The sequence below is a fragment of the Pongo abelii genome, chromosome 23, assembly GCF_028885655.2.
Source record: "Pongo abelii isolate AG06213 chromosome 23, NHGRI_mPonAbe1-v2.0_pri, whole genome shotgun sequence".
NCBI classification, from domain to species: domain Eukaryota; kingdom Metazoa; phylum Chordata; class Mammalia; order Primates; family Hominidae; genus Pongo; species Pongo abelii.
This window is the reverse complement of record NC_085929.1, coordinates 36,186,442-36,211,688: the sequence shown is the minus strand read 5'-3', so window position 1 is coordinate 36,211,688 and position 25,247 is coordinate 36,186,442. Positions and strand designations below refer to the sequence as shown.

At 48.6% G+C, this 25,247-nt stretch overlaps 2 protein-coding genes across 4 annotated transcripts in view; one reads left to right on the top strand and one right to left on the bottom strand.

The window, feature by feature from the left end:
- Positions 1-8,695: 8,695 nt before the first annotated feature.
- Positions 8,696-11,603, bottom strand: UCRC (ubiquinol-cytochrome c reductase complex (7.2 kD)). 2 transcript variants are annotated; one of them, XM_063722723.1, is made up of 3 exons: positions 11,526-11,603; positions 11,082-11,377; positions 8,696-8,962 (listed from the first exon to the last, which is right to left on the bottom strand). In XM_063722723.1, exons 2-3 carry the CDS (start codon positions 11,229-11,231, stop codon positions 8,921-8,923), a joined length of 192 nt encoding a protein of 63 aa, XP_063578793.1. In that variant the 5' UTR covers positions 11,232-11,377; positions 11,526-11,603; the 3' UTR covers positions 8,696-8,920.
- Positions 11,541-25,247, top strand: part of ZMAT5 (zinc finger matrin-type 5) — a 36,178-nt gene continuing 22,471 nt past the window's right edge. For both annotated transcript variants that reach the window (XM_063723014.1, XM_002830995.6), the window contains exon 1: positions 11,541-11,681. The gene's annotated coding sequence lies outside the window, so the exon portion shown is untranslated. The remainder of the gene's footprint in view (positions 11,682-25,247) is intronic.

The following is a 25,247-nucleotide window of genomic DNA, read 5'->3' as shown; positions in this document are numbered from 1 at the left end:
AAAACAAAACAACAACAAAAAAACCCAAAAAACACATCTACATCTTGGTCTGACTTCTTCTTTTTTTTTTTTCTTTTTTTTTTTTTTGAGATGGAGTCTCACTCTGTCACCCAGGCAAGAGGGCAGTGGCGTGATGTCAGCTCACTGCAACCTCTGCCTCCCAGGTTCAAGCAATTCTCCTGTCTCAGTTTCCCAAGTAGCTGGGATTACAGGTACCCCCCCAAGACGCCCAGCTAATTTTTCGTATTTTTAGTAGAGACAGGGTTTCACCACTTGGCCAGGCTGGTCTCAAACTCCTGACCTCAGATGATCCACCTGCCTCGGCCTCCCAAAGTGTTGGGATTACAGGCATGAGCCACCACGCCCAGCCGGTCTGACTTCTTCTGCTGGTCCTGTTTCTTTTCCTTGGTCTACACTAGCCCCCAGTGGAGTCCACTCCCCAGGGAACCCAGCCTGTGGTTAGGAAGCATCCTTGTGTCTACCTGGGACAAGCTCAAGGTGTGCTTGGTGTACAGACCTAGAATGTTCTGAGAGCTGGGCCTTCCTTCTTCCTTTGGGCCGCCATGACAACACAGAGGTAAAATGTTTTAAGCCCTGGCAGGCAGCCCTGGGGTGCCGGAAGCTTCTAGGGTACCCTCTGGCTGGGTTATTTAAGCAGTCGGCTGGATGGCGATTTACTATACAGAGTTTACTTCCCTTGACACCCCTCCTAGATAACAACACCTTCAGAAACAACAAGAATTATGGCTGCCATTGCGCAGTACCTTGGGGGTTATTTATTTTACAGATAAAGAAACTGGCTCAGAGAGGGTAAGTAACTTGTCTGAGTTCGCACAGCCAGTGAATGGTGGGGCTTGAAGTCTAACCCAGGACTGTCCATTCTAAAATCAATGCTCTTGCGGCCGCGGTGGCTCATGCAGGTAATCTCAGCACTTTGGGAGGCTAAGGTGGGTGGATTTCCTGGGCAACATAGTGAAACCCCGTCTCTATTAAAAGACAAAAAATTAGCTGGTGACACACACCTGTAATCCCAGCTACTTGGGAGGCTGAGGCACAAGAATCATTTGAACCCGGGAGGCAGAAATTGCAGTGAGCCGAGATAGTGCCACTGCACTCCAGCCTAGGAGACAGAGTGAGACCCTGTCTCAAAAAAAAAAAAAAAAAAAAAAAAAGATAAAAAGATAAAAGAAACAAAGAGCATGTAACATTACTCTTCAAACCAGAGTCAGTCTCCATAAACTATCAGTTTGATTTTCTTCATAGCCCTAACATGAGCTGAAATTCTTCTTTTTTCACTTTTTGTAGGGACAGGGTCTCATGTTGCCCAGGCTAGTCTCAAACTCCTAGGCTCAAGCGATCCTCCCGCCTTGGCCTTCCAAAGTGTTGGGATTACAGGCATGAGCCACTGCGCCCAGCTTAAGAGATACTTTTTAACACAAGAGAGAAGCTAGGGAAATGACATTAACTCCAGTACTCTTAGCCCAGAGAGTGGTCCTGCTTGCTCAGAGCTATATGAGATCAGAGACCTTCTGGAACTCCCAAGTATTTAACTTTTCCTAACACCTGTGCTGGGGAGCAGGTGGGAAGCCCTTGGGGCTTTCTGACTGTAAAGACTGTCCCAGCTTTTGCCTCCAGGAAATGCCTCAGGCTAAGCTTGGGAGGGAGGAGAGCTTTTTTCTAGTTATAAACAGCTTCTTGGTGCCAATCGGAGGAGGGTGTTAATCCTACCTCTCCCCACCTGCATGGCAGGCCTGTCCAGGGAGCTCTGGGGCGGAGGGCTGGGGAGGCAGCTCTCATTTGGCAGTGCCACCGAGGGACGAGTCCTCATTGGCATCTGAGGAAGGAGTCCTGGGCCACAAAGCAGAGGGGTTCCAGGCCTGGAGCCAGAGCTGGTGGCTCATGTTTCTTAGCTCTCTGTATTCACTCTCTCTCTGGGAAACCCCCTTTTAATTTATGTACCCCACCTTATAAAAATAATACACGATTGATGCAGAAAAGTTAGAAATCTAGAAAATACAATGGCAAAGAAAAATAACAGTGGGATGCAGTGACTCATGCTTGTAATCCTAGCACTTTGGGAGGCCAAGGTGGAAGCATCACTTGAGGCCAGGAGTTCAAGACCAGCCTTGGCAACATAGCAAGACCCCCATCTCTTAAAAACAAATAAAAAATAGGCTGGATGGGCACGGTGGCTTATGCCTGTAATCCCAGCACTTTGGGAGGCCAAGGTGGGCAGATCACCTGAGGTCAGGAGTTTGAGAACAGCCTGGCCAACATGGTGAAACCCGATCTCTACTACAAAATAAAAAAATTAGTCAGGGATGGTGGCGGGTGCCTGTAATCCCAGCTACTCAGGAGGCTGAGGCAGGAGAATCACTTGAACCTGGGAGGCGCAGATTGCAGTGAGCCAAGATTGTGCCACTGCACTCCAGCCTGGGCAACAGAACAAGACTCTGTCTCAAAAAAAAAAAAAAAAAAAAAGCCACGCATGGTAGGCACACCTGTAGTTCCAGCTACTTGGGAAGCTGAGGCGGGAGAATCACTTGAGCCCTGGAGTTTAAGGCTTCAGGGAGCTGTAATTGCACCACTGTACTCCTGCCTGGGCAACAGTAAGAACCTGTCTCTAAGAAAAGAAAAATAGCTGGGCACAGTGGCTCACGCCTATAATCTCAGCATTTTGGGAGGCCGATGCGGGGAGATCACCTGAGGTCAGGAGTTCGAGATCAGCCTGGGCAACACGATGAAACCTCGTCTCTACTAAAAATACAAAATTAGCCAGGCGTGGAGGCACATGCCTGTAATCCCAGCTACTCGGGAGGCTGAGGCAGGAGAATCACTTGAACCTGGGAGGTGGAGGATGCGGTGAGCCGAGATCGCGCCATTGCACTCCAGCCTGGGCAACAAGAGTAAATCTCCATCTCACCAAAAAAAAAAAAAAAAAGAAAAAGAAAAAAGTAAAGAATGACTCACTCAACAGTTAACTACTGTTAATAATCTGGTGTGAAACAAAGTAGCAAATGTAAGAAACCCTGTTTGCTCATTTCTGTTTGAACCTCCAACTGTGATGAAATGCAGCTCTCTGGAAGAATCCTTGACGACATAACAGGATAGAGTATGCACCCCCCCCACCAACATCTCTTGCCTGAGTTATTAGATTCCTTAAAAGGTAAATGACTCTAGGCTGGGCGCGGTGGCTCACCCCTGCAATCCCAGCACTTTGGGAGGCCAGGTGGGCGGATTGCTTGAGGTGAGGAGTTTGAGACCAGCCTGGACAACATGATGAAACCCCATCTCTACTGAAAATATAAAATTAGCCAGGCATGGTGGCAGGTCCCTGTAATCCCAGTTACTCGGGAGGCTGAGGCAGAACTGCTGGAACCTGGGAGGCGGAGGTTGAAGTGAGCCGAGATCATGCCACTGTACTTTAGCCTAGGTAACAGAGCAAGACTGGGCACAATGACTCACGTCTGTAATCTCAGCACTTTGGGAGGCTGAGGTGGGAGGATCACTTGAAGCCAGGAGTTCAAAACCAGCCTGGTCAACATAGCAAGACTCCATCTCTGTAAAAGAAAATTTTTTAAATTAGCTGGGTGTGGTGGCAGGCAACTGTAGTCCCAGCTACTGAAGAGGCTGAGTCAGGGAGATCCTTTGAGCCCAGTAGTTGGAGGCTGCAATGAGCCATGATTGTGCCATTGTACTTTGGCCTGGGCAACAGAGTAAGACCCTGCCTCAAAAAAAAAAAAGACTTCTCAATAAAACTAACTTTAATTCTTTATGCATTTTTGTTTGTTTGTTTGTTTGTTTGTTTTCAGATGGTGTCTTGCTCTATCACCCAGGCTGGAGTGCAGTGGCACGATCTCGGCTCACTGCAACCTCTGCCTCCCAGGTTTAAGCGATTCTCCTGTCTCAGCCTCCTGAGTAGCTGGGATTACAGGCAGACGCCACCATACCCAGCTAATTTTTGTATTTTTAGTAGAGACAGGGTTTCACCATGTTGGCCAGGCTGGTCTTGAACTCCTGACCTCAAGTGATCCACCTGCCTCAGCCTCCCAAAGTGCTGGGATTACAGGCATGAGCCACTGTGCTCGGCCCCTGCTTTATTGTTTACCAGAATGTTGCCCTCAAATCATTGGGAACAATTTAATATAAGTTGCAATCTTCAACCCCCAGAGTCATTCTCTACATGATGCTGAAATCATTCATAAACATCTGAGACCAGGGATAGTGCCTCACGCCTATTTTCCTAGTGTTTTGGGAGGCCAAGGAGGGAGGATCACTGGAGGCCAGGAGTTTAAGACCCTTCTGGGTAATGGCAAGACCACGTCTCTGCAAAAAATTGGCTGGGCACAATGGCACACACCTGTACTCCCAGCAACTCAGGAGGCCGAGGCAGGAGGAGCCCAGGAGTTCAAAGCTGCAGTGAGCTATTATGGCGTCTCAAAAACAAAAGTCTTAGAATAGCCTCCGCTTTGGTTCAGGTCTTCTTTTTTTTTTTTTTCCTGAAAAAAAAAAAAAAAAAAAAAGCACACACACACAAAAAAAACTTCTGAATAAAACTAACTTTAATTTTTTATGCGTTTTTTGTTTGTTTTTGAGATGGGGTCTCGCTCTGTTGCCCAGGCTGGAGTGCAGTGGCACAATCTCAGCTCACTGCAACCTCTGACTCCTAGGTTAAAGCGATTCTCCTGCCTCAGCCTCCCGAGTAGCTGGGATTACAGGCATGAGCCATCACACCCAGCTAAGTTTTGTATTTTTAGTAGAGACAGGGTTTCGCCATGTTGCCCAGGCTGGTCTCGAACTCCTGACCTCAAGTGATCCACCTGCCTTGGCCTCTTAAAGTGTTGGGATTACGGGCATGAGCCACCGCGTCTGACCGCGCCTGGCCTGGTTTAGGTCTTGATTTGACCCCCAGAGGTGTACTATCTTCGGCAGGTCATAATTTTTCTAGGCTTCAACTTCATCTTCACAAAGATACGCCTCAGGTAGGAAAAACTGGACAATTTCTAGGGCCTCTCCTACCTCTCCATGGGTTTCCTGACCTGAATCTTCCTCCATCAGAGAAGATTCTGGATAATCCAGCTCTGGCTGAATCACATCAGGCTGTAGGTGAAAGATGGCAGATGGGTGAGTCATTTACCTTACTAGGCCAGGCAGCTTCCCCAGCTACAAAACAGAGCTGCTCTGTGCCTGCTCAGGGCTTCCCAATGTTCTCCTCTGGCACTCCCAGCCGGGAGGCACGGTTTCCAGCCAGGCTGCAAGGTCTCTAACAGCCATCAGCTCTAACCAGGAGCCAGGCATCAGCCTCCTAGCTAGGCTCTCTGCTTTTATTCCCACCCACTTCCAATCTAATTCCCCCACTGTTCCCAGAGTGAGGATTTTATACGATAGAGCTTGTTGCTCCCTTGTTTAAGAAATTTTCAGTAGTAGCTACTCATTCTAATTTTGGTAAAATCCAGATTCTTTTTTTTTTTTTGGGGGGGGGGATGGAGTCTCACTCTATCGCCCAGGCTGGAGTGCAGTGGCAAGATCTCAGCTCACTACAACCTCTGCCTCCTAGGTTCAAACGATTCTCCTGCCTCACCCTGCCAAGTAGCTGGGATTATAGGTGCACGCCACCACACCCCGCTAATTTTTGTATTTTTAGTAGAGACAGGGGTTTCACTATGTGGGCCAGGCTGGTCTTGAACTCCTGACCTCAAGCGATCCACCCACCTCGGCCTCCCAAAGTGCTGGGATTACAGGCATGAACCACTGTGCCCAGCCGAGACTCTTTACTGTGACTTACCAGGTCCTGAATGATCTGGTCTCGTGTATTCTCCACCTTCAACCTCACCTACCTGGCCTCTTAGCTCCTGTAACACAGCAAGTGCTTTCCCCATAGGGGCCCTAAAACCTGCTACTTCCCCTACTTTGCCTCTAACGCCCAACATAAGTGGCTCATCTTTATCACCTATCGGTCTCAGCTCTTCTGAGGCTTCCCTAGACCAGCTGTCACTCCTGGTTAATCCCTCCCTCTCCTTGCACTGCTTCCCAGAGCCCTTGGCTCAGTCTGTAATAATACAGGATGGCTTTTAGTGTCTTCCTCATAGGAATTTAAGCCCCACATGCTGTATTACCACCATATGTCCTGCTAGCACAGTGCCTCACAGTGGCCAGCCAAACACTTGCTAAATGAATGACCAGACGTTTCTCCAACTCCTCCTCTTCACATTCCTACTGCTCCAGCCTTCCAGCAGAATCGTCTGGTTTTCGAGTCCTTAGCATCCATGTCTCTCTGCCAACAGTTTCTTCCATGTGCCAGTATCTGTGACTGTGCTAACTGCATTACAGCTCTTTTTTTTTTTTTTTTTTTTTGAGATGGAGTCTCGCTCTGTCGCCCAGGCTGGAGTGCAGTGGCGCGATCTCTGCTCATTGCAACCTCTGCCTCCTGGGTTCATGCCATTCTCCTGCCTCAGCCTCCTGAGCAGCTGGGACTACAGGCGCCCGCTACCATGCCCGGCTAATTTTTTTTGTATTTTTAATAAAAATGGGGTTTCACCGTGTTAGCCAGGATGGTCTCGATCTCCTGACCTCGTGATCCGCCCACCTCGGCCTCACAAAGTGCTGAGGTTACAGGCGTGAGCCACCGCGCCTGGCCTACAGCTCCTCTATTTTTGAAAATTTAATTTAAAAACATTTTTGGCTGGGCATGGTGGCTCACGCCTGTAATCCCAACACTTTGGGAGGCCAAGGCAGGAGGATGTCTTGAGTCCAGGAGTTCGAGACCAGCCTGGGCAACATGGCAAAACCCTACCTCTACAAAAAATACAAAAAAACTAGTGGGGAGTGGTGGCGCACACCTGTAGTCCCAGCTACCTGGGAGGCTGAGGTGGGAGGATTGTTTGCACCCAGGTCGAAGCTGCAGTGAGCTGAGATCACGCCATAGCATTCCATTCTGGGTGACAGAGCAAGACAGTCTTGTTGTCTCCCAGGCTGGAGTGTAGTGGCGCAATCTCAGCTCACTGTAACCTCCACCTCCCGAGTTCAAGCAATTCTCCTGCCTCAGCCTCCCGAGTAGCTGGGCTTACAAGCATATGCCACCACACTCAGCTAATTTTTGTATTTTTAGTAGAGACAGGGTTTCACAATGTTGGCCAGGCTGGTCTCGAGCTCCTGACCTTAAGTGATCCGCCTGCCTTGGCCTCCCAAAGTGCTGGGATTACGGGTGTAAGACACCATGCCCGGCCAAAAATTTTTTTTAGAGACAGGGTCTCACTCTCCCCCAGGCAGGAGTGCAGTGGCACAATCATAACTCACTGTAACCTTAACTTCTGGGCTCAAGTAATCCTCCCACCTCAGCCTCCCAAGTAGCTGGGATTACAGGCTGGTGCCACCATGCTCAGCTAATTTTAAATTTTTTTGTAGAGGCGGGGTATCTCACTATGCTGGTCTCAAACTGTTGGCCTCATGCAATCCTCCCACCTCAGCCTGTTAAAGTGCTGGGATTACAGGCCTGCAACTCCTTTAATACTCCCATAAATCCCACACAGTATGTTCTACTACCCCATTTTACAGATAAGGAACCCGGAGTTCAGCAAGTTCAAGTGCCTTGCCCTTGTGTATTAGTCCATTCTCACGCTGCTGATAAAGACATACCCGAGACTGGGTAATTTATAAAAAGAGGTTTAATGCACTCGCATTTCCACGTGGCTGGGGAGGCCTCACAATCATGGTGGAAGGCGAAAGGCCCGTCTTACATGGCGGTAGGCAAGAGACAATCAGAGCCAAGCGAAAGGGGAAACCCCTTATAAAATCATCAGATCGCGTGAGACTTATTTACTATCACGAGAACAGTGTGGGGGAAACCGTTCCCATGATTCAATTATCTCCCACCGAGTCCCTCCCACAACACATGGCAACTATGGGAGCTACAGTTCAAAATGAGATTTGGGTGGGGACACAGCCAAACCATATCACCTTGGTTCCCATAGCTAGAATCAGTGGAGTCAGGATTCAAACCCACCAATTAAGCACCTTTATGAACTGAACTCATCAGAGTGGAACTGTGGCAGGAGGCTGTGACCCAGAGAGGTATGGCAGCTTACCAAAAGATACTCAGTAAGAGGCAGAATACACCAAGCTTGTCCAAGCCGTGGCCCGCAGGCTGCGTGCAGCCCAGGATGGCTTTGAATGAGGCCCAAACACAAATTCTTCAACTCTCTTAAAACGTTATGAGATTTTTGCACAAACCATTTTGTTTTTTGTTTTAGCTCATCAGCTATCGTTACTGTATTTTATTTTTATGTACTGTATTTTATGTATTTATGTATTTTACTGTATTTTATGCCCAAGACAATTCTTCCAACATGGCCCAGGGAAGCCAAAAGATTGGATACCCCTGAACTAGCCCTAGGGTGGGCAGTGGCTAAGACCCCCAGGCCGGGGTCTTTCCCCCAGCTGAGGCCATAGTGCTTCCCCATGGCCAAGACAGTGAGTTATTTAAGAATGGAATTACTGGCTTAGAAGCCAAACTTGACTGTAATATCCCCAACTCTGGCTCCTGTTTTGAAAACCAGAATTCTTTGGAAGTTAATGGAAAACTCAAAATAGCAGACTCTGCCCTTGGGGTGTTCGCAGAGGGCTTTGAAATGCTCTCAAATTACTGACAAGTGAAGATCAGGTAGAGTTAACAAAGCAACCAATGCAGAAGCAGGTCTCAAGGGCAATTCACATTTATTTCCTGAGCATGCTGACTAAACATACTTCAAACACAGCAGAAGGTAAAGAGTCTGTTTTGTAAGTGAAGCCGTTTCTTGCCAACAGTGAACGGTGGTCCATGAAGAGTAACTTGAGCATCATCTTCAAGCTGAGGCTCCAGCTCTGGGCAAACAGCTGCTGGGTGGACCTGGTCCTTCTGGCCTGGATGGGGGCCTCCAAGGAACTACTTGTTCTCATACTTGTGCTTGATGTGTTTCCACAGCTTCTGCATTTTAAAGACAAGAGCCACAAACTTTGACCTTTGCCTCTCACATTTTACAACTACTCCCACTGCCCTGGTCTCTAAAATGAGCTTGGGGGAAAACACATGCCATGTCCTGATTAAAAAGATACATTTGTGGTGGGCAAACTCAAAGCAATTCTATGCTTGATGCACTTTTTTTCTGAGATGGAGACTTGCTCTGTCGCCCAGGCTGGAGTGCAGTGGCACAATCTCGGCTCACTGCAAACTCAGCTTCCTGGGTTCAAGTGATTCTCCTGCCTCAGCTTCACAAGCAGCTGGGAATACAGGTGTGTGCTACCCAGCTAATTTTTGTATTTTTAGTAGACACCGGGTTTCGCCATGTTGGCCAAGCTGGTCTCGAACTCCTGACCTCAAGTGATCTGCCTGCCTTGGCCTCCCAAAGTGCTGGGATGACAGGTGTGAGCCACCGCGCCAAGCCTTCATGCATAATTCTTGGCATTTATAAAATACTATGATGCTTTCAATCACCAGGTGAAGTAAGTGGAAAGGGGTGATCTTAGTTTTATAGGAAATTCAGTTTGAGATTGAGGAAAGTGCCCCAAAACACACAATTATTAAGGAAAACAGCCTGGAAGATGTCTCAGTTCTTCAACTCCCAGGTATTACTGAAGAGATTATAAGTGCATAGTCCCAAAATATTTCGCCATGAGCCATTTAAGACATTTCCTGGGACCTAAATTGGCTGAAATTCTCATTCCCAAAAGCACAAGAGGTTGAGCACAGTGGCTCACGCCTGTCAATCCCAGCACTTTAGGAGGCTAAGGCAGGAGGACTGCCTGAGCTCAGGAATTCGAGACAGCCTGGGCAACATGGTGAAACCCCATCTCTACAAAAAATACAAAAATTAGCTGGGCGTGGTGGCACATGCCTGTGGTCCCAGCTACTCAGGAAGCTGAGGTGAGATGATCACTTGAACCCAGGAGGTCAAGGCTGCAGTGAGCTGTGATCATGCCACTGCACTCCAACCTGGGCGACAGAGTGAGACCCTGTCTCAAAAAGAAAAAAAAAAAGCACAGGGAAAATGGGTGAGTTATAACAACATACTTGGATGTCTCTCCAGATCAGTGGGAGTGGTTAACAGAACCACTTGCAAGAGATGGGACAATGGCAAATCTTTCATATGGGGCAGGAAGTTGCACTGGTCACAGGCAGCATAGCACTAGTGGATAGTGCCTTCCCGGGCTGCAGAGTCAGACAGTCTCAAATTAAAAATACAAGTGAGTGGTGGAACAGGGCTATATGTATAAGGCCTACTCCAGCACAGCCATAATTTAGCGATATAAAGCATGCACTGCACCTAGCACAGTGCATGATACATAAAAGTCAAAAATGTGTGGCGATTCCTACCTCATGCTTCCACTTTCTCCTGAGGAATGTAAGCAATGATTATTTTTCAGTGGTACCACCTACTAGGCATGTGGCACCCTGCCTGCATCTCATGTAATCCTCACAATCGTGCTCAGGTTACTATTAATATCTCCATCTCACAGTTAAAACGGAGTTCAGAGAAGAAACTTGCTCAACTTAATGCCACAGTTAAGTGACAAGGACCAGTGTTCCTATCCAAGGCTTTCTGATTTCATAGCCCCCACTCTCAACCATTAATACCAACTGCCTACGTGGGAAGCCTTGGGGACCAGAAGCGCCGTCTGAAACTTCGGTCACGGCGTCTAAGGTGTCTAACGTCCTTTTCACGACCGTCGCCTGCTCAAATCTGCCCTCGAAACCCTGAGAGATGGGGGTCCCGTTTCTGGCCCTGACTTGCCCCTGGCTTCCTGTGCACCTAGTAAGTCCTTTGCTCTCACTAGCCTTTAGTTTTTGCTTCTGATAATGGACAAGTGGGTATGTAGGGTGGCACACAGCAATACTTACAACCCCTGTAAAGTGACATATATTAACCTCGCTTAACGTTTTAGAATTCACATCAAGCCAAGGGGACAGACGGCGGACTCGAGACAGAAGACGCCGACGGTTTACCCCTTACCCCCTTCCTGGTAAAAGTCTACTGAGTCCCATCCCACCTCTACTCCACTGTCACCCCTCAAGTGGGTCCAAGGTCAGGGATGGCACAGGCCCTCACCCCCTCGTTGATGTGATCGTAGATAGCGTCCGCGCCTTGATCGAAGGCGCGCTCGAAGAACACGACGCCCACAATGATGGTGAGGGCGAAGGTGGAGGTCCTGCGGAACAGCAGTGAGTACAATTTCGAAGTCAACGTCGCGGCCGCCATGTTTCTTCACAGTCCAACTCGCGCCACCGCGCCTGCGCCGGGGCCGACCTCGTTCTCCAAAGGCTGTAGACGCGCAACACTTTATGGGATTTGTAGTTCCTCTGAATCTCAGCCTTCGTTGTTTTGACCACAGAGGTACTGCTATCCTGGGCATGAGAAAAAAAACTCATAAGATTCATATCAGGACAGCCCAAATAATCTGATAAGATTTATTACCCAATTTTTCTTCTCCAGAATTCCTGGCTGTTAGAATATGTCAAACTACAACTCCCAGAAGCCCTCGCGCGCCATCACCTTCTCCCCGCCCTCCGCCCAGTCCCGGCTTAGATTCCCAAAGCTCTCTGGGAAGGGCGAACTGATGGCCAAGGCGAGACTACGAATCCCAGCAAGCAGTGCGCTACGCGAGGACGCAGGAGGAGGAGCCCGGAGTCGCAGCCACCGGGGAGCCAGGTACCTTCCGCGAGACGTCGAGGGGCGAGTCCTAGTCTCTTCCCCGCACTGGAAGACTTGAGAGCTTCCTTCTCTGTCCCTGCGGCGGGACGCACCATTTCTTGGGATGGGGTGTGGATAGAGGGGCGAGGGGAGCTGGGTTCCCGAGATACTGGCTCATCTCTTCGCCTTGTCCCCTGCACCAGCCTCAAGTCTAGGCCAGGAGCTGGAGCCTGTGGCAAAAGTCTTGTACTGGAGGTTAAACCCTTCACCCTGGATTAAGGGCAGGGACGGATCTGCCCTGCTTCCTGTTCCTCTCACCCCTGGGCTTCGCACCCGGCAACCCTGGTCTGGAAGGCTGGAGACTTGGGACCTGCTTGGGATTGAAAAGAGCAAGGGCTTTGGAGTACCTGGGGCATTCAACAGATGTTTTCCCAGTGCTTGTTCTGGTCCCTGCTCTGGGGACCCAGCAGTGAACAAAGTCCCTGCTCTCACGGAGCGCTCAATCTAGAGTGGGCGGGTAGGGAGATGCAGTACAGCAAACAGATAATGCTTTGGTTGACTGGAGAGGCAGTGGTGGTGGCATTGCACCCTGGGTGGCTCCTCTGGGGGGTGACACTTGACTAGAGACCTGAATGAATAGTAGAGTTGAACAGGAAAACGTTGGTGCAAAGGCCTTGAGGCAGCTCCAGTCCTGGGATGTTTGAGGGAAAGAAGTAGAGTGGACTGTGAAGAGGTGGACTTCGGTCAGCTCATGTCTGGCCTTGGAGTCCACCTTACGGAGTCTTGTTTTCTTTGGTTTTTGTTTTTAGAGATAGGGTCTCACTGTGTTGCCCAGGCTGGTCTCCAACTCCTGGGCTCAAGCGATCTTCCTGCCTCGGCCCCCCAAGGTGCTGGAATTACAGGTGTGAGCCACCGCGTCTGGCCAAGGAGTCTTGTTTTTTTCTAATTGCACTAGGAGGCCACTGAAGGGTTTTCAGCAGAAATGCGACAAGATTTAATTTGCACTTTAATGTCATCATCCTGGCTGGTCTATGGAGAGTGGACTGCGAGGGGGAAGTTATTGTAGTAGATCAGTTGAGGGAAGATGGGTGGTTATTTATTTGAGATGGAGTCTCACTCTGTCGTCCAGACTGAAGCGTAGTGGTGCTATCTCGGCTCACTGCAACCTCCGCCTCCCGGGTTCAAGTGATTCTCCTGCTTCAGCCTCCCGAGTGGCTGAGATTACAGGCGCCTGCCACCATGCCCGGCCAATTTTTTTTTTAGTAGAGACGGGGTTTCACCATGTTGGCCAGGCTAGTCTCAAACTCCTGACTTCAGGTGATCCTCCCATCTTGGCCTCCCAAAGTGCTGGGATTACAGGCATGAGCTACCACGCCCGGCCTGATGGGTGGTAATTTAGGTTAGGGTGTGGAGCAGGGCAGTGATCAGATTTGGGATGTAATTTGGGAGGTAGGGTAGACAGAGCAAGCTAGCAGATGTGTGTAGGGTGCACAGGAAAGAGGAATTGAGGAGGATATCTAAGTTTTTTTTTTTTTTTTTTTTTGAGACAGAGTCTCACTCTGTTGCCCAGGTTGGAGTGCAGTGGCACAATCTTGGCTCACTGCAACCTCTGCCACCCAGGTTCAAGCAATTCTCATGCCTCAGCCTACTGAGTAGCTGGGATTACAAGCGGATGCCAACACGCCCAGCTCATTTTTGTGTTTTTAGTAGAGACAGGGTTTCACCATGTTGGCCAGGCTGGTCTTGAACTCCTGGCCTCAAGTGATCCACCTGCCACGGTCTCCCAAAGTGCCGGGATTACAGGTGTGAGCCACCGCGTCCAGCTGACATCTAAGTTTTGACCTCAACAATTTAAAATCAACAGAATGATCTTAAGTTCTGTTTTGGCCATATCAGTTTGAGCTAGCCCACAGACATCAAGTGGAGGTGTCTAGAGGCAAACGAGGACATGGATCTGGATTTTAGAGGAGAGGATGAGCCTGAGAAGAGTCATCTGGATAGGGGTGGCATTCAAAACCAGGGACTGGGCTGGGCATGGTGGCTCACACCTATAATCCCAGTGTTTTGGGAGGCCAAGGCAGGAGGAACACTTTTGGCCAAGAGTTGAAGACCAGCCTGGGCCATATAGTGAGACCGTCTCCATGAAAAACAAACTAGGAGTCAGGTGTGGTGGCTCACACCTGTAATCCCTGCACTTTGGGAGGCCAAGGTGGGTGGATCACTTGAGGTCAGGAGTTCAAGACCAGCCTGGCCAACATGGTGAAACCCTGTCTCTACTAAAAATACAAAAAAATTAGCCAAGTGTGGTGGTACCCACTTGTAATCCCAGCAACTCGGGAGGCTGAGGCGGGAGAATCGCTTGAACCTGGTGAAGGCTGCCACGAGCCGAGATCGCACCACTGCACTCCAGCCTGGGTGATGGAGCTCAAATGAAAACAAAACAAACAAAAACTAGGGATTGGATTGCAGGCCTGGCTCTGCCTCTGACTCTGACATTGATCAGGCTTTAACTCTCTGGACCATCTTTTAATTCATCTGTAAAGAGCAACAGTAATACCAGGTTAGGGGATCAGAAGGTAAAATGTGAAATGCTTTACATCCATGAGTTATCCTTACTGTGGTTTTATAGTATTTACAAAGCATCCTGGGAGCCCCTCAGAGTGGGAAATTGTGAGGCTCCAGGGGAAGACTACTTAGGTCTTGCTAATAATTTCCAACCAATCTGGCTGATGGGAAGTTCAGAGGAGGGAGAAATGAGTAGGGAAGACCACAGGGAGTTAAAGGTGCGGCTTGTTTTATTTGGTTTTATTATGTTTTATTTTTGTAGAGACAGGGTCTCCCTCCATTGCCCAGGCTGGAGTACAGTGGCACATAATTCCTGGTTGTAATAATCATAGTTTCTTGCAGCCTGGAACTCCTGGGCTCAAGCAATTCACCTGCTTCAACCTCCCAAATAGGTGGGATTACAGGTGTGCACCACCATGCTGGGTTATTATTATTACTATTATTATTTTGAGAAAGGGTCTTACTCTGTTGCCCAGGCTGGAGTGTAGTGGCACGATCATAGTTCACTGCAGCCTCGAACTCCTGGGCTCAAGTGGTACTCCCACCTCAGCCTTCCAAGTAGCTAGGACTACAGGTGCATGCCACTGTGCCCCACTAATTTCGTTTTCTGATTTTCTTATAGATTTTTTGTAAAGACTAAAAAAATTTAGGGGTGTCACCATATTGGCCGAGCTGGTCTCAAATTGCTGAGCTCAATTGATCCACCCACCTTGGCCTTCCAAAGTGCTGGGATTACAGACATGAGCCATCTCCCCAGCCTAATTTTTATTTATTATTATTATTATTATTTTGTTTGAGACGGAGTCTCGTTCTGTCGCCCAGGCTGGAGTGCAGTGGCACCATCTCGGCTCACTGCAACCTCCGCCTCCTGGGTTCAAGTAATCCTCCTGCCTCAGCCTCCTGAGTAGCTGGGATTAAAGGCGCCTGCCACCACGCCCAGCTAATTTTTGTATTTTTAGTAAAGAAGGGGTTTCACCATGTTGGTCAGGCTGGTCTTGAACCTCTGACCTCGTGATCCACCCACCTCGGCCTCCCAAAATGCTGGGATTACAGGTGTGAGCCACCGCGCCTGGCCCTATTGATTGATTGATTGATTGATTGATTGATTGAGGCAGAGTCTCGCTGTGTTGCCCAGGCTGGAGTGCAGTGGTGCAATCTCAGCTCACTGCAACCTCTGCCTCCTGGGTTCAGGTGATTCTGTTCTCTCAGCCTCCTGAGTAACTGGGATTACAGGCACCTGCCACCACGCCCGGCTAATTTTTGTATTTTTCGTACAGATGGGTTTTCACCATCTTGGCCAGGCTGGTCTGGAACTCCTGACCTCAGGTGATCTGTCTGTCTCGGCCTGCTACCCAGCCTAATTTAAAAAAAAATTTTTGTAGAGAGAGGGTCTTGCCACATTGCCCAGGCTGGTCTCTAACTCCTGGCCACAAGGGATGCTCTCACCTTGGCCTCTCAAAGTACTGGATTTTGGTTTTATATTTTATCTTTTAAATTCTCATTAGGAGGTAATCATTTAAAAAACTTAATTTCCCTTAAACTAGCAGTCCCCAACCTTTTTGGCATCAGAGACCAGTTTTGTGGAAGACAATTTTTCTATGGACGGGGTATAGGAGGGGGATGGTTTCAGGATGATTCAAGTGCATTATATTTATTGTGCATTTTATTTCTGTTATTATTACACTGTAATATATAATGAAATAATTATACAGCTCACCATAATGTAGAATCAGTGGGAGGCCTGAGCTTGTTGTCCTGCAACTAGACGGTCCCATCTGGGGGTGATGGGAGACAGTGACAGATCATCAGGCATTAGATTCTCTTAAGGAGCGTGCAACCTAGATCCCTCGCATGTGCCATTCGCAATAGGATTCGTGCTCCTGTGAGAATCTAATGCTGTCGATGATCTGACAGGAGACGAAGCTCAGACAGTGATGCGAGCAATGGGGAGTGGCTGTAAATACAGATGAAGCTTCGCTCACTCACCTGCCACTCACCTCCTGCTGTGCAGCCCAGCTCCTAACAGGCCATGGACCCGTACCAGTCCAGGGCCTGAGGGTTGGGGTCTCCTGCTTTAAGCCACGTATTATTTCAACTTAGAAATTATTATTCAATACATAAATATCGGAAAATAAGAAAAATGACCTTAATTTTTTTTATTAATATTTGAACTCAAGTTGAAGATTCTAAATTTCTCAAGACACTCATCCCTATTTATAGCTTAATTTCATTCCTGCCAACATTTTAAATCTATTTGTAAATTTAATATATTTGATTTTCTTTTTAAGTACTTTATATGAATAACATAACAAGCACAATTTTCCCCAGAGTAAACAGTTACTACAAAATCTAATCAATTAAACTTATAATGAATTTCAAGTTCTTGTAAATAATTATTTTTACAGACTTAGTAAAATTCTCTATGTCAGTGGCTCTTAATATAGGGAGCTAAAAAGAACAAAAACAAAAAAACAGGCTGTATTTCTGACATGAAATAAGAATATATGGGGGGCCCCTTAGTAACCTTTACAGCACCCCAGGTAATTCTGTTATACAGTCCATATTTCCAATCGTTGCTAACCTCTCAATCTAAAATCACAACTCTAATATCAATTACTGACATGTATTTTATCACTTACTAACTCTATATTTTAACTTTTGTATTTTAAATAGGAATCACAATGCTTATCTGTTAGACACTCAACATATCACATTTTTTTTCAATATTACAGATACTTTTTTTGTTTTAGGCATTAGATTCTCATAAGGAGCACGTAACCTAGATCCCTCACATGCACAGTTCACAGTAGCATTGTTCTGAGACAGTATCTCACTCTCTCACCTAGGCTGGAGTGCAGTGGTGCGATCTTGGCTCACTGCAGCCTCCATCTCCCCGGGCTCAAGTGATCCTCCTACCTCAACCTCTTGAGCAGTAGCTGGGACCATAGGCCTGAGCCTGCACCACCATGTCTGGCTAATTTTTTAAAAATTATTTGTAGAGACAAGGTCTCCCTATGTTGCCCAGGCTGGTTTTGAACTCCTGGGCTCAAGTGATCCTCATGCCTCCCAAAGTGCTGGGATTACAGGTGTGAGCCACCATGCCCGGTCTACAGCTACTTTTTTTTTTTTTAAGATGGAGTTTCACTCTGTCGCTGGGCTGGAGTACAGTGGTGCGATCTCGGCTCACTGCAACCTCTGCCTCCCAGGTGCAAGCAATCCTCCTGCCTCAGCCTGCTGAGTAGCTGGGACTGTGGGTGCGCGCCACCACACCCAGCTAATTTTTATATTTTTAGTAGAGACAGGGTTTCACCACGTTGGCCAGGATGGTCTCAATCTCTTGACCTTGTGATCCGCCTGCCTCAGCCTCCCAAAGTGCTGGGATTACAGGCGTGAGCCACCGTGCCTGGCCGACAGCTACTTTTTAATTCCAAAATATACTGATTATTAGTAAATTTAGGATAGGAACATTAATACAGTGAATTTGATTTGCTCTTATGCTTCTATTTTTAATTCTAAACTTTCCAGGAGTGTGACAAGACACTTACCTAGTAAGAAAACAGCTTTATCCACTTTAACTACTTGTGCTTAGCAACAAGTTGGATTACCACTTCAGTGACCTGAGGTTATTCATAATTGGACTGATTTCTAGCTGGGACATGAGTCCAGGGGGCTGTGACTACCCAGAGTAACTGTCCCCAGCAGAGGCTGCATTTGGAACTCAAGGGAAAGTTCATTCCTCCAGGCTTTTGCTTCTTAAGGGGTATTAGAATTGCTAGTTAAAATGCAGATTTCTAGGTCCCCCTCCAGATCTGCGAAATCAGGATTTCTGGGGACCTGACCCAGGAGACTGTTTTTTTGTTTTTGAGACGGAGTCTTGCTCTGTCACCCAGGCTGGAATACAGTGGCACGATCTGGGCTTACTGCAACCTTCACCTCCTGGGTTCAATCTCATGCCTCAGCCTCCCAAGCAACTGGGATTACAGGTGTGCACCACCACACCAAGCTAATTTTTTTTTTTTTTTTTTTTGAGACAGAGGGGTCCGTCTCTGTCACTCAGGCTGGAGTGCAGTGGCGCAATCTTGGCTTACTGCAACCTCCACCTCTCAGGTTCAAGCGATTCTCCTGCCTCAGCCTCCTGAGTAGCTGGGATTACAGGCGCCTGCCACCATGCCCAGCTAATTTTTTTTTTTTTTTTTTTGAGACGGAATCTCGCTCTGTTGCCCAGTCTGGAGTGCAGTGGTGCGATCTCGGCTCACTGCAACCTCCGCCTCCCGGGTTCAAGAAATTTTCCTGCCTCAGCCTTTTGAGTAGCGGGGACCACAGGCTCATGCCGCCATTCCCGGCTAATTTTTTGTATTTTAGTAGAGACGAGATTTCACCATGTTGACCAGGGTGGTCTCGAACTCCTGAGCTCAGGCAATCCACCTGCCTCGGCCTCCCAAAGTGCTGGGATTACAGGCGTGAGCCACCGTGCCCGGCCTAATTTTGTATTTTTAGTAGAGACAGGGTTTCACCTTGTTGGCCAGGCTGGTCTTCAACTTCTGACCTCAGGTAATCTGCCCGCCTTAGCCTCCGAAAGTGCTAGGATTACAGACATGAGCCACCGTGCCTGGCCCCCTTTTATTTTTTTGAGACAGTGTCTCACTCTGTTGCCCAAGCTGGAGTACAGTGGCATGATCAGAGCTCACTGTAACTTCAGACTCCTGGGCTCCAGTGATCCTCCCATCTTAGCATCTTGAGTAGCAAGGACTACAGACACATGACACCCCAACTGGCTAATTAAAAAATTTTTTTTTAGAGACGGGGGTCTCACTATGTTGCCCAGGCTGGTATTGAACTCCTGACCTCAACTGATCCGCCTTGGCCTGCCAAAGTGCTGGGGTTACAGGTGTGAGTCACTGCATTTAGCTGAGATTCATTTTTAATAAGTTTCTCACTTGGAAGCCATGGAAAATTTTGAGCGAGGATGATTTAAGGAGAGTTGATCTGATGCTGCTTATGATACAGTGAATGGAGGGGGCTGTCCAGATGTGAGGAGTCCAGAGGTGAGGAGCTGAGTTCTGTCTTGGGCAGTAGTGACAGTGGAGATAGAGGATCAGATGATATTTGGTGCCCAGACTTGGGAGAGAAGAAGGGGGAGGCAGAGACAGTTCTGAGTCCAAGTATCTGGTTCAGGAGCTTCATTCAGACTATTTTTACCTTTCCTATTTGGAAACTCTGGCCTCCTGGGACCTGTAACTATCTGATGAGAAACTGTGTCTCCAGCCTGCAGTCCCTGGAGCCCAGATTCAGGCTCAGCCGACCTTCACCAGGCCTTGGGGTGTGCTAGGCCAAGTCTGGTTGGAATCAGGGTTTGCCTTGTCAGTCTTCATCCAGGGGCTGAGGGGAATGTCTGCTCTATTTCTTTCACTCACCACCCCTGGCTGGTTCATCCGAGTGAACCAGGTCTCTGGAACCCTCCATGGCAGCCTCCAGAGGGAGGAGGAATAGGATTTATCCCCGCCTTACAAATTTCCCTCTTGTTCTTTTTCTCTTTTTTAGAGGCTAGTCAAGCGAGGCAGTGGGAGTGCAGAAGGAACAAAGAAATCTGTATCTGGTGTGATCAGTTAGTCACCAACACTGCTGCGCTTGGACTAGCCCCCCACTTTTTTTGAAGAGATTTTTTTTGTGTGCAAATTTTAAAACAATACATGCCAAATACAGAAACTTTAAAAAATAGACAGATATCAAATGAAAAAAATCTGGACATAATCCTATTAAGTTTTCTTTTCTTTTTTGAGACGAGGTCTTGCTCTGCCACCCAGGCTGGAGTGCAGTGGCATGATCTCGGCTCACTGCAACCTTCATCTCCTGGGCTCAAGCGATCCTCCCACCTCAGCCCCCCAGGTAGCTGGAACTATAGGCATGCATCACCACACCCAGCTAATTAAAAAAAAAAAAAAAACTTTTTGTAGAGATAGGGTCTTACTATGTTGCTCAGGCTGATCTCAAACTCCTGGACTTAAGCAATCCTCCTGTCTTGGCCTCCCAAAGTGCTGGGATTACAGGAATGAACCACTGTGTCCAACCTAAAGCAACAAACTTTTATTCTCTCATACCGTTTCTGAGGGTCAGGAATCTGGGCGCTGCTCAGCTGGGTGGTTCTGGCTGAGTATCTCAGGAGGTTGCAGTCAAGATACCAGGCAGGGTAGAGTCATCTGAAGGCTTAACTGTGGCCAGAGGGTTTGCTTCCAAATTTATTCACATGGCTGTTAGCAGGGGGGTCTCTGTTCCTCGCCACGTGGGCCACCTTCAGGGCTGCTCACAGTGTGGCAGCTGGCTTCCCCCAGACCAAGTGATCAGAGAAAGAAGACACTGAGATGGAAGCGGCAGTGTGTGTTTTTTTTTTTTTTTTTTTTGGAGACAGAGTCTCACTCTGTTGCCCAGGCTGGAGTGCAGTGGCGATCTCGGCTCACTGCAACTTCCGTCTCCCAGGTTCAAGTAATTCTCCTGCCTCAGCCTCCCAAGTAGCTGGGACTATAGGCGCATGCCCCACACCCGGCTAATTTTTTGTGTTTTAGTAGAGACGAGGTTTCCCCATGTTGGTCAGGCTGGTCTCGAACTCCTGACCTCAAGTGATCCACCCGCCTTGGCCTGCCAAAGTGTTAGGATTACAGGTGTGAGCCACCGTGCCCTCCCTGCAGTGTCTTTTATAACCTGTTCTTGGAAATGGCATACCCTCACCTCTGCTCTGTTCTCTTGGTCACACAGACCAACCCTGACCCAGCTTGTGAGGGGACTACACAAGGTGTGAAAATCAGGAGGTGGGATTGCTGGGGGCTTGGAGGCTGGCTGCCACATGCACAAGCGTGTATGAAGCACCATTGGTGTGCCAGGCACTGTGCTAAGCAGCTAGCATGAGTGATTTAATTCTCATAGTAATCTTATGAAATAGAGTCATTACCCTCGTCTTCCAGATGAAGCTCAGAGGTAAGCAGTTTGCTGAGAGTTACACAACCTGAGAGTGGCAGGGATTGGATTCAGACCTGGGTTGGTGATTAGAGTAGTTGTGTTTAAGGGAAAACAGCTTCAAAGGATTGTTCTGTGTGACCTTGAGCATGCTCTCACCCTCTCTGTTCTGTCCATCATCTGCTACCTTAGGCTAGCATTTCTTTTTTTTTTTTTTTTCTGTGAAGTCTTTTTTTTTTTTTTTTTTGAGATTGGGGTCTCACCCTGTTGTCCAGGCTGGAGTGCACTGGCGTGTTCACAGCTCACTGCAGCCTTGAACTCCTGGGCTCAAGTGATTCTTCCACCTCAGCCTCCCAAGTAGCTGGGACAACAGGTGTGTGTTACCATACCTAGCCAATTTTTTAATTAAAAAATAATTTTTTTTTTTGAGATAGTCTCGCTCTGTCATCCAGGCTGGATTGTAGTGGCGCAATCTTGGCTCACTGCAACCTCCGCCTCCCAGGTTCAAGTGATTCTCCTGCCTCAGCCTCCCGACTAGCTGGGATTACAGGCATGCACCATCATGTCCAGCTAATTTTTGTATTTTTAGTAGAGATGGGGTTTCACCATGTTAGCCTCGAACTCTTGACCTCAGGTGATCCACCCACGTCAGCCTCCCAAAGTGCTGGGATTAAAGGTGTATGCCACCATGCCTGGTCAAATTTAAAAAAATTTTTTTGTAGAGATGGGGTCTAACTATGTTGCCCAGGCTGGTCTCAAACTCCTGGTCTCAAGTGATCCTCTCACCTTGGCCTCTCAAAGTGCTGGGATTACAAATATGAGTCACTGTGCCCGGCCTGGACTCGCATTTCTCTGTGGAGTCTGAATCAGGACTTTCTTACATCCTGGCCCTGTCCCAGACCTGCCGAGTTAGAAATTGCAGTGGGCGGGCCCCTCGCTGCCTTAGACCTGTGGGAATAAGATGATGTGCCTTACCCCAGGGGAGGGCAGGAGGCAAACACAGGGATGAGGTCAGGATGAAAAAGGTGTGTGGCTGCCACCCAAGGATCTCAAGGATGCCTCTAGCATACGGGGGTTCGGTCAGGAGAGACATCTGGATTTTCTTGGCGCTTCCTTCGGAGCAGGGTCCTGCACCAGCAGTCTGCAGGCCATCCCCACATGGTGGTTCTGATGCCATCAACTCCAGATGGCAGGCATATGTGACACTGGGACATTACCGAGCTCCTGGTGGGCGTGCAATAAAGCCGTCCTCTGGCTGTGGCTTACTGTTTACCTGGGGTCTGGAGGTGCCATAATTAGAAAAAAATAACAGGTGAGCTTCAGGATCGCCTGTGGTGAGCACAAGTCCAGGATAATTACAGTGCGCATCCCAGCCGCTGGCCAAAGGCCGAGCTGTTGGCTTATTTTTGCCTTGTGCCAAAGCCAGCTCTGTCTGTACCTGAGACACACACAACGAAAGGAATGGAGAATATTGATGAAGCACAAATGTTTGCCCTGTAGAAGCCTCACAGCAGGACAGTGGGATGAGGAGAGAGTGGGCTCTGGGGTCAGCCAGACCCAATTGTGCATGCCAGCTCTGGTGTGCCTTGGCTGTGGGGCCTTAGGCACGTGGCTTCACAGTGTCATGGTGAAGCCTCCACAGGAGGGGATGTGGGGGTCCCTGGCACCCTGGCCCACTGGCAGCTCAGGATGATGAGATGTGGTTGTTATTGGTTATTGATGTAAGTGTCATTATTGTTACCGACAGTAACAGTAATTGTTATGGTTATTGTTAGAGTCTTTCTGGCCATGGCTGTGAACAAATTAGGACTGAGTTTTCCCAAACCTGTTATCTGGTCTGTAAAATGGACACTTGATATTGATACCTACTCAGAGCATCTCTAGGAGGATTAAATAAGGGAATGAAAGCAAAGTGCCAAGCAAGCGGGAATCAAATCTGAAGCTGTCACCCCTCACCCACCATCCCTAGCCTCTTTTCTCCCCTCTGCCACCCCACAGTGCCTTGACTAGTTTTCTTCTTTCTCTCTCTCTTTCTTTCTTTCTTCCTTTCTTTCCTTTCTTTCTTTCTCCTTCCTTTCTTCCTTTCTTCCTTTCTTCCTTTCTTCCTTTTTTCCTTCTTTCCTTCTTTCCTTCTTTCTTTCCTTCTTTCTTTCTTTCTCTCTTTCTTCTTTCTTTTTTGACAAGGTCTCGCTTTGTTGTCCAGGCTGGAGCACAGTGGCACAATCTCGGCTCACTGCAACCTCCACTGCCTGGGTTCGAGCAATTCTCCTGCCTCAGCCTCCTGAGTAGCTGGGATTATAGGTGTGTGCCACCATGCCCGGCTAATTTTGTATTTTTAGTAGAAACGGGGTTTCACCATGTTGGTCAGGCTGGTCTCAAACTCCTGACCTCAAATGATCCACCCACCTTGGCCTCCCAAAGTGCTGGGATTACAGACATGAGCCACCGTGCCCGGCCTTGACTGCATTTTAAAGCGAGGTTGAGTATGTTCACTTAGAGGGTGAGGGGGTGGGCAGCCTGGATGATAATAGTAACAACAGTAACAGCCTCCGTTATTGAGCAGGAACTATATGCTAGGCACCTTTTTTTCTTTGTTTGAGACAGCGTCTCTGTCACCCAGGCTAGAGTGTAGTGGCGCAATCTTGGCTCACTGGAGCCTTGACCTCCTTGGGCTCAAGCTATCCTCCCACCTCAGGCTCTCAAATAGCTGGAACTACAGGTGTGCACCACCATGCCTGCCTAATTTTTTTTTTCCTTCTGTAGAAATGGTGTCTGCACATGTTGTCCAGGCTGGTCTTGAGCTCCTGGGCTCCAGTGATCCTCCCACCTCAGCCTCCCATCATGTTGGGATTACAGGCCTGAGCCATTGCAGCTGGCTACTAGGCACCTTAATGTACCACTGCCTCGGTAAATCTCAGCAGCTATGGGATCCATATTTTATAGCTAAGAATAGATCAAGGGAGATGAAATGACTTCCCAGGGGTCACCCAGCTCATAAGCGGCAGAGCTGGAATTCAGATGTGACCCAGAGGTTGTCTCACTAGCCTTGCCCGCTGCCCCTTGGCCACGAGAAGCCAGCACTCTCACCTGCTGATGCTCCGGGGATCCAGCAGATGCCTTTGCAGCCATGCACCTGGTCCCTGGGAGTGGGTGGATGGCACCACCTGTGTTTCTGGCAGGGAGTGGGGCCGGATGGTTCTGTGTTGCGGACGGGACCTCGCTCACACTCTGCTGCGTGTGCCACCCTCAGAGGATGGGGATGAATCACAGCAGAGGGGGCCAGCTTAGTCAGCACCCCATGCTGGTGTCTGGGCGCCATTTAGAGACACTCCAGCTGTCCCCTTCCTCCCCTGTCCCTGACCCCCTCCTCGGCTGCCAAGTACGGTGGTGCAGGTTGCACCTTGTGCAAGGACACCTGGCTAAGGGGTGAGCTGGAACTGAACTCCAGCTGGCATTCTGCTTGCCAAGTTGTGTGTCTGGAAGGGCGCTGCATGTGTCCAGAGGATTCTGCAAGTTGAACCTTATCCTAATGTGGGCAAAGGCATCAGAGCGGGAGGCATTTGGTTCAGGAGCTCTAGAATTTTACACCTGAGCGAGATCATCTTGTTGAAGGCCAGCTTCTGTCTGGGAACATGGCCCCAGGCACATGCCTGTGGGGACAGGACTGTGAAGTAGGTAGAATATGTGCGCCCTCACCCCAATGCCATCCCTGGGCAGTGGGGGCTCTGCACAGCTGGTTCCTTTTTTTTTTTTTTTTTTTTTTTTTTGCTTTTTTTGAGAGGGAGTCTCGCTCTGTCACCCAGGCTGGAGTGCAGTGGTGCAGTCTCGGCTCACTGCAACCTTTGCCTCCTGGATTCAAGTGATTCTCCTGCCTCAGCCTCCTGAGTAGCTAGGATTACAGGCGCGCATCACCACACCCGGCTAATTTTTTTTTTTGAGATGGAGTTTTGCTCTGTCACCCAGGCTGGGGTGCAGTGGTGCGATCTCTGCTTACTGCAACCTCTGCCTCCTGGGTTCAAGCGATTCTCCTGCCTCAGCCTCCTGAGTAGCTGGGATTACAGGCACACGCCA

Bases quoted from the DNA above. Each gene is read 5' to 3' on its own strand.
- UCRC (XM_063722723.1), bottom strand. From the start codon at position 11,231: ATGGCGGCCGCGACGTTGACTTCGAAATTGTACTCACTGCTGTTCCGC. The intron at 8,963-11,081 runs GTGAGGGCCTGT...TTTAAAATGCAG, and splicing joins ACGATCACATCAACGAGGGG to AAGCTGTGGAAACACATCAA.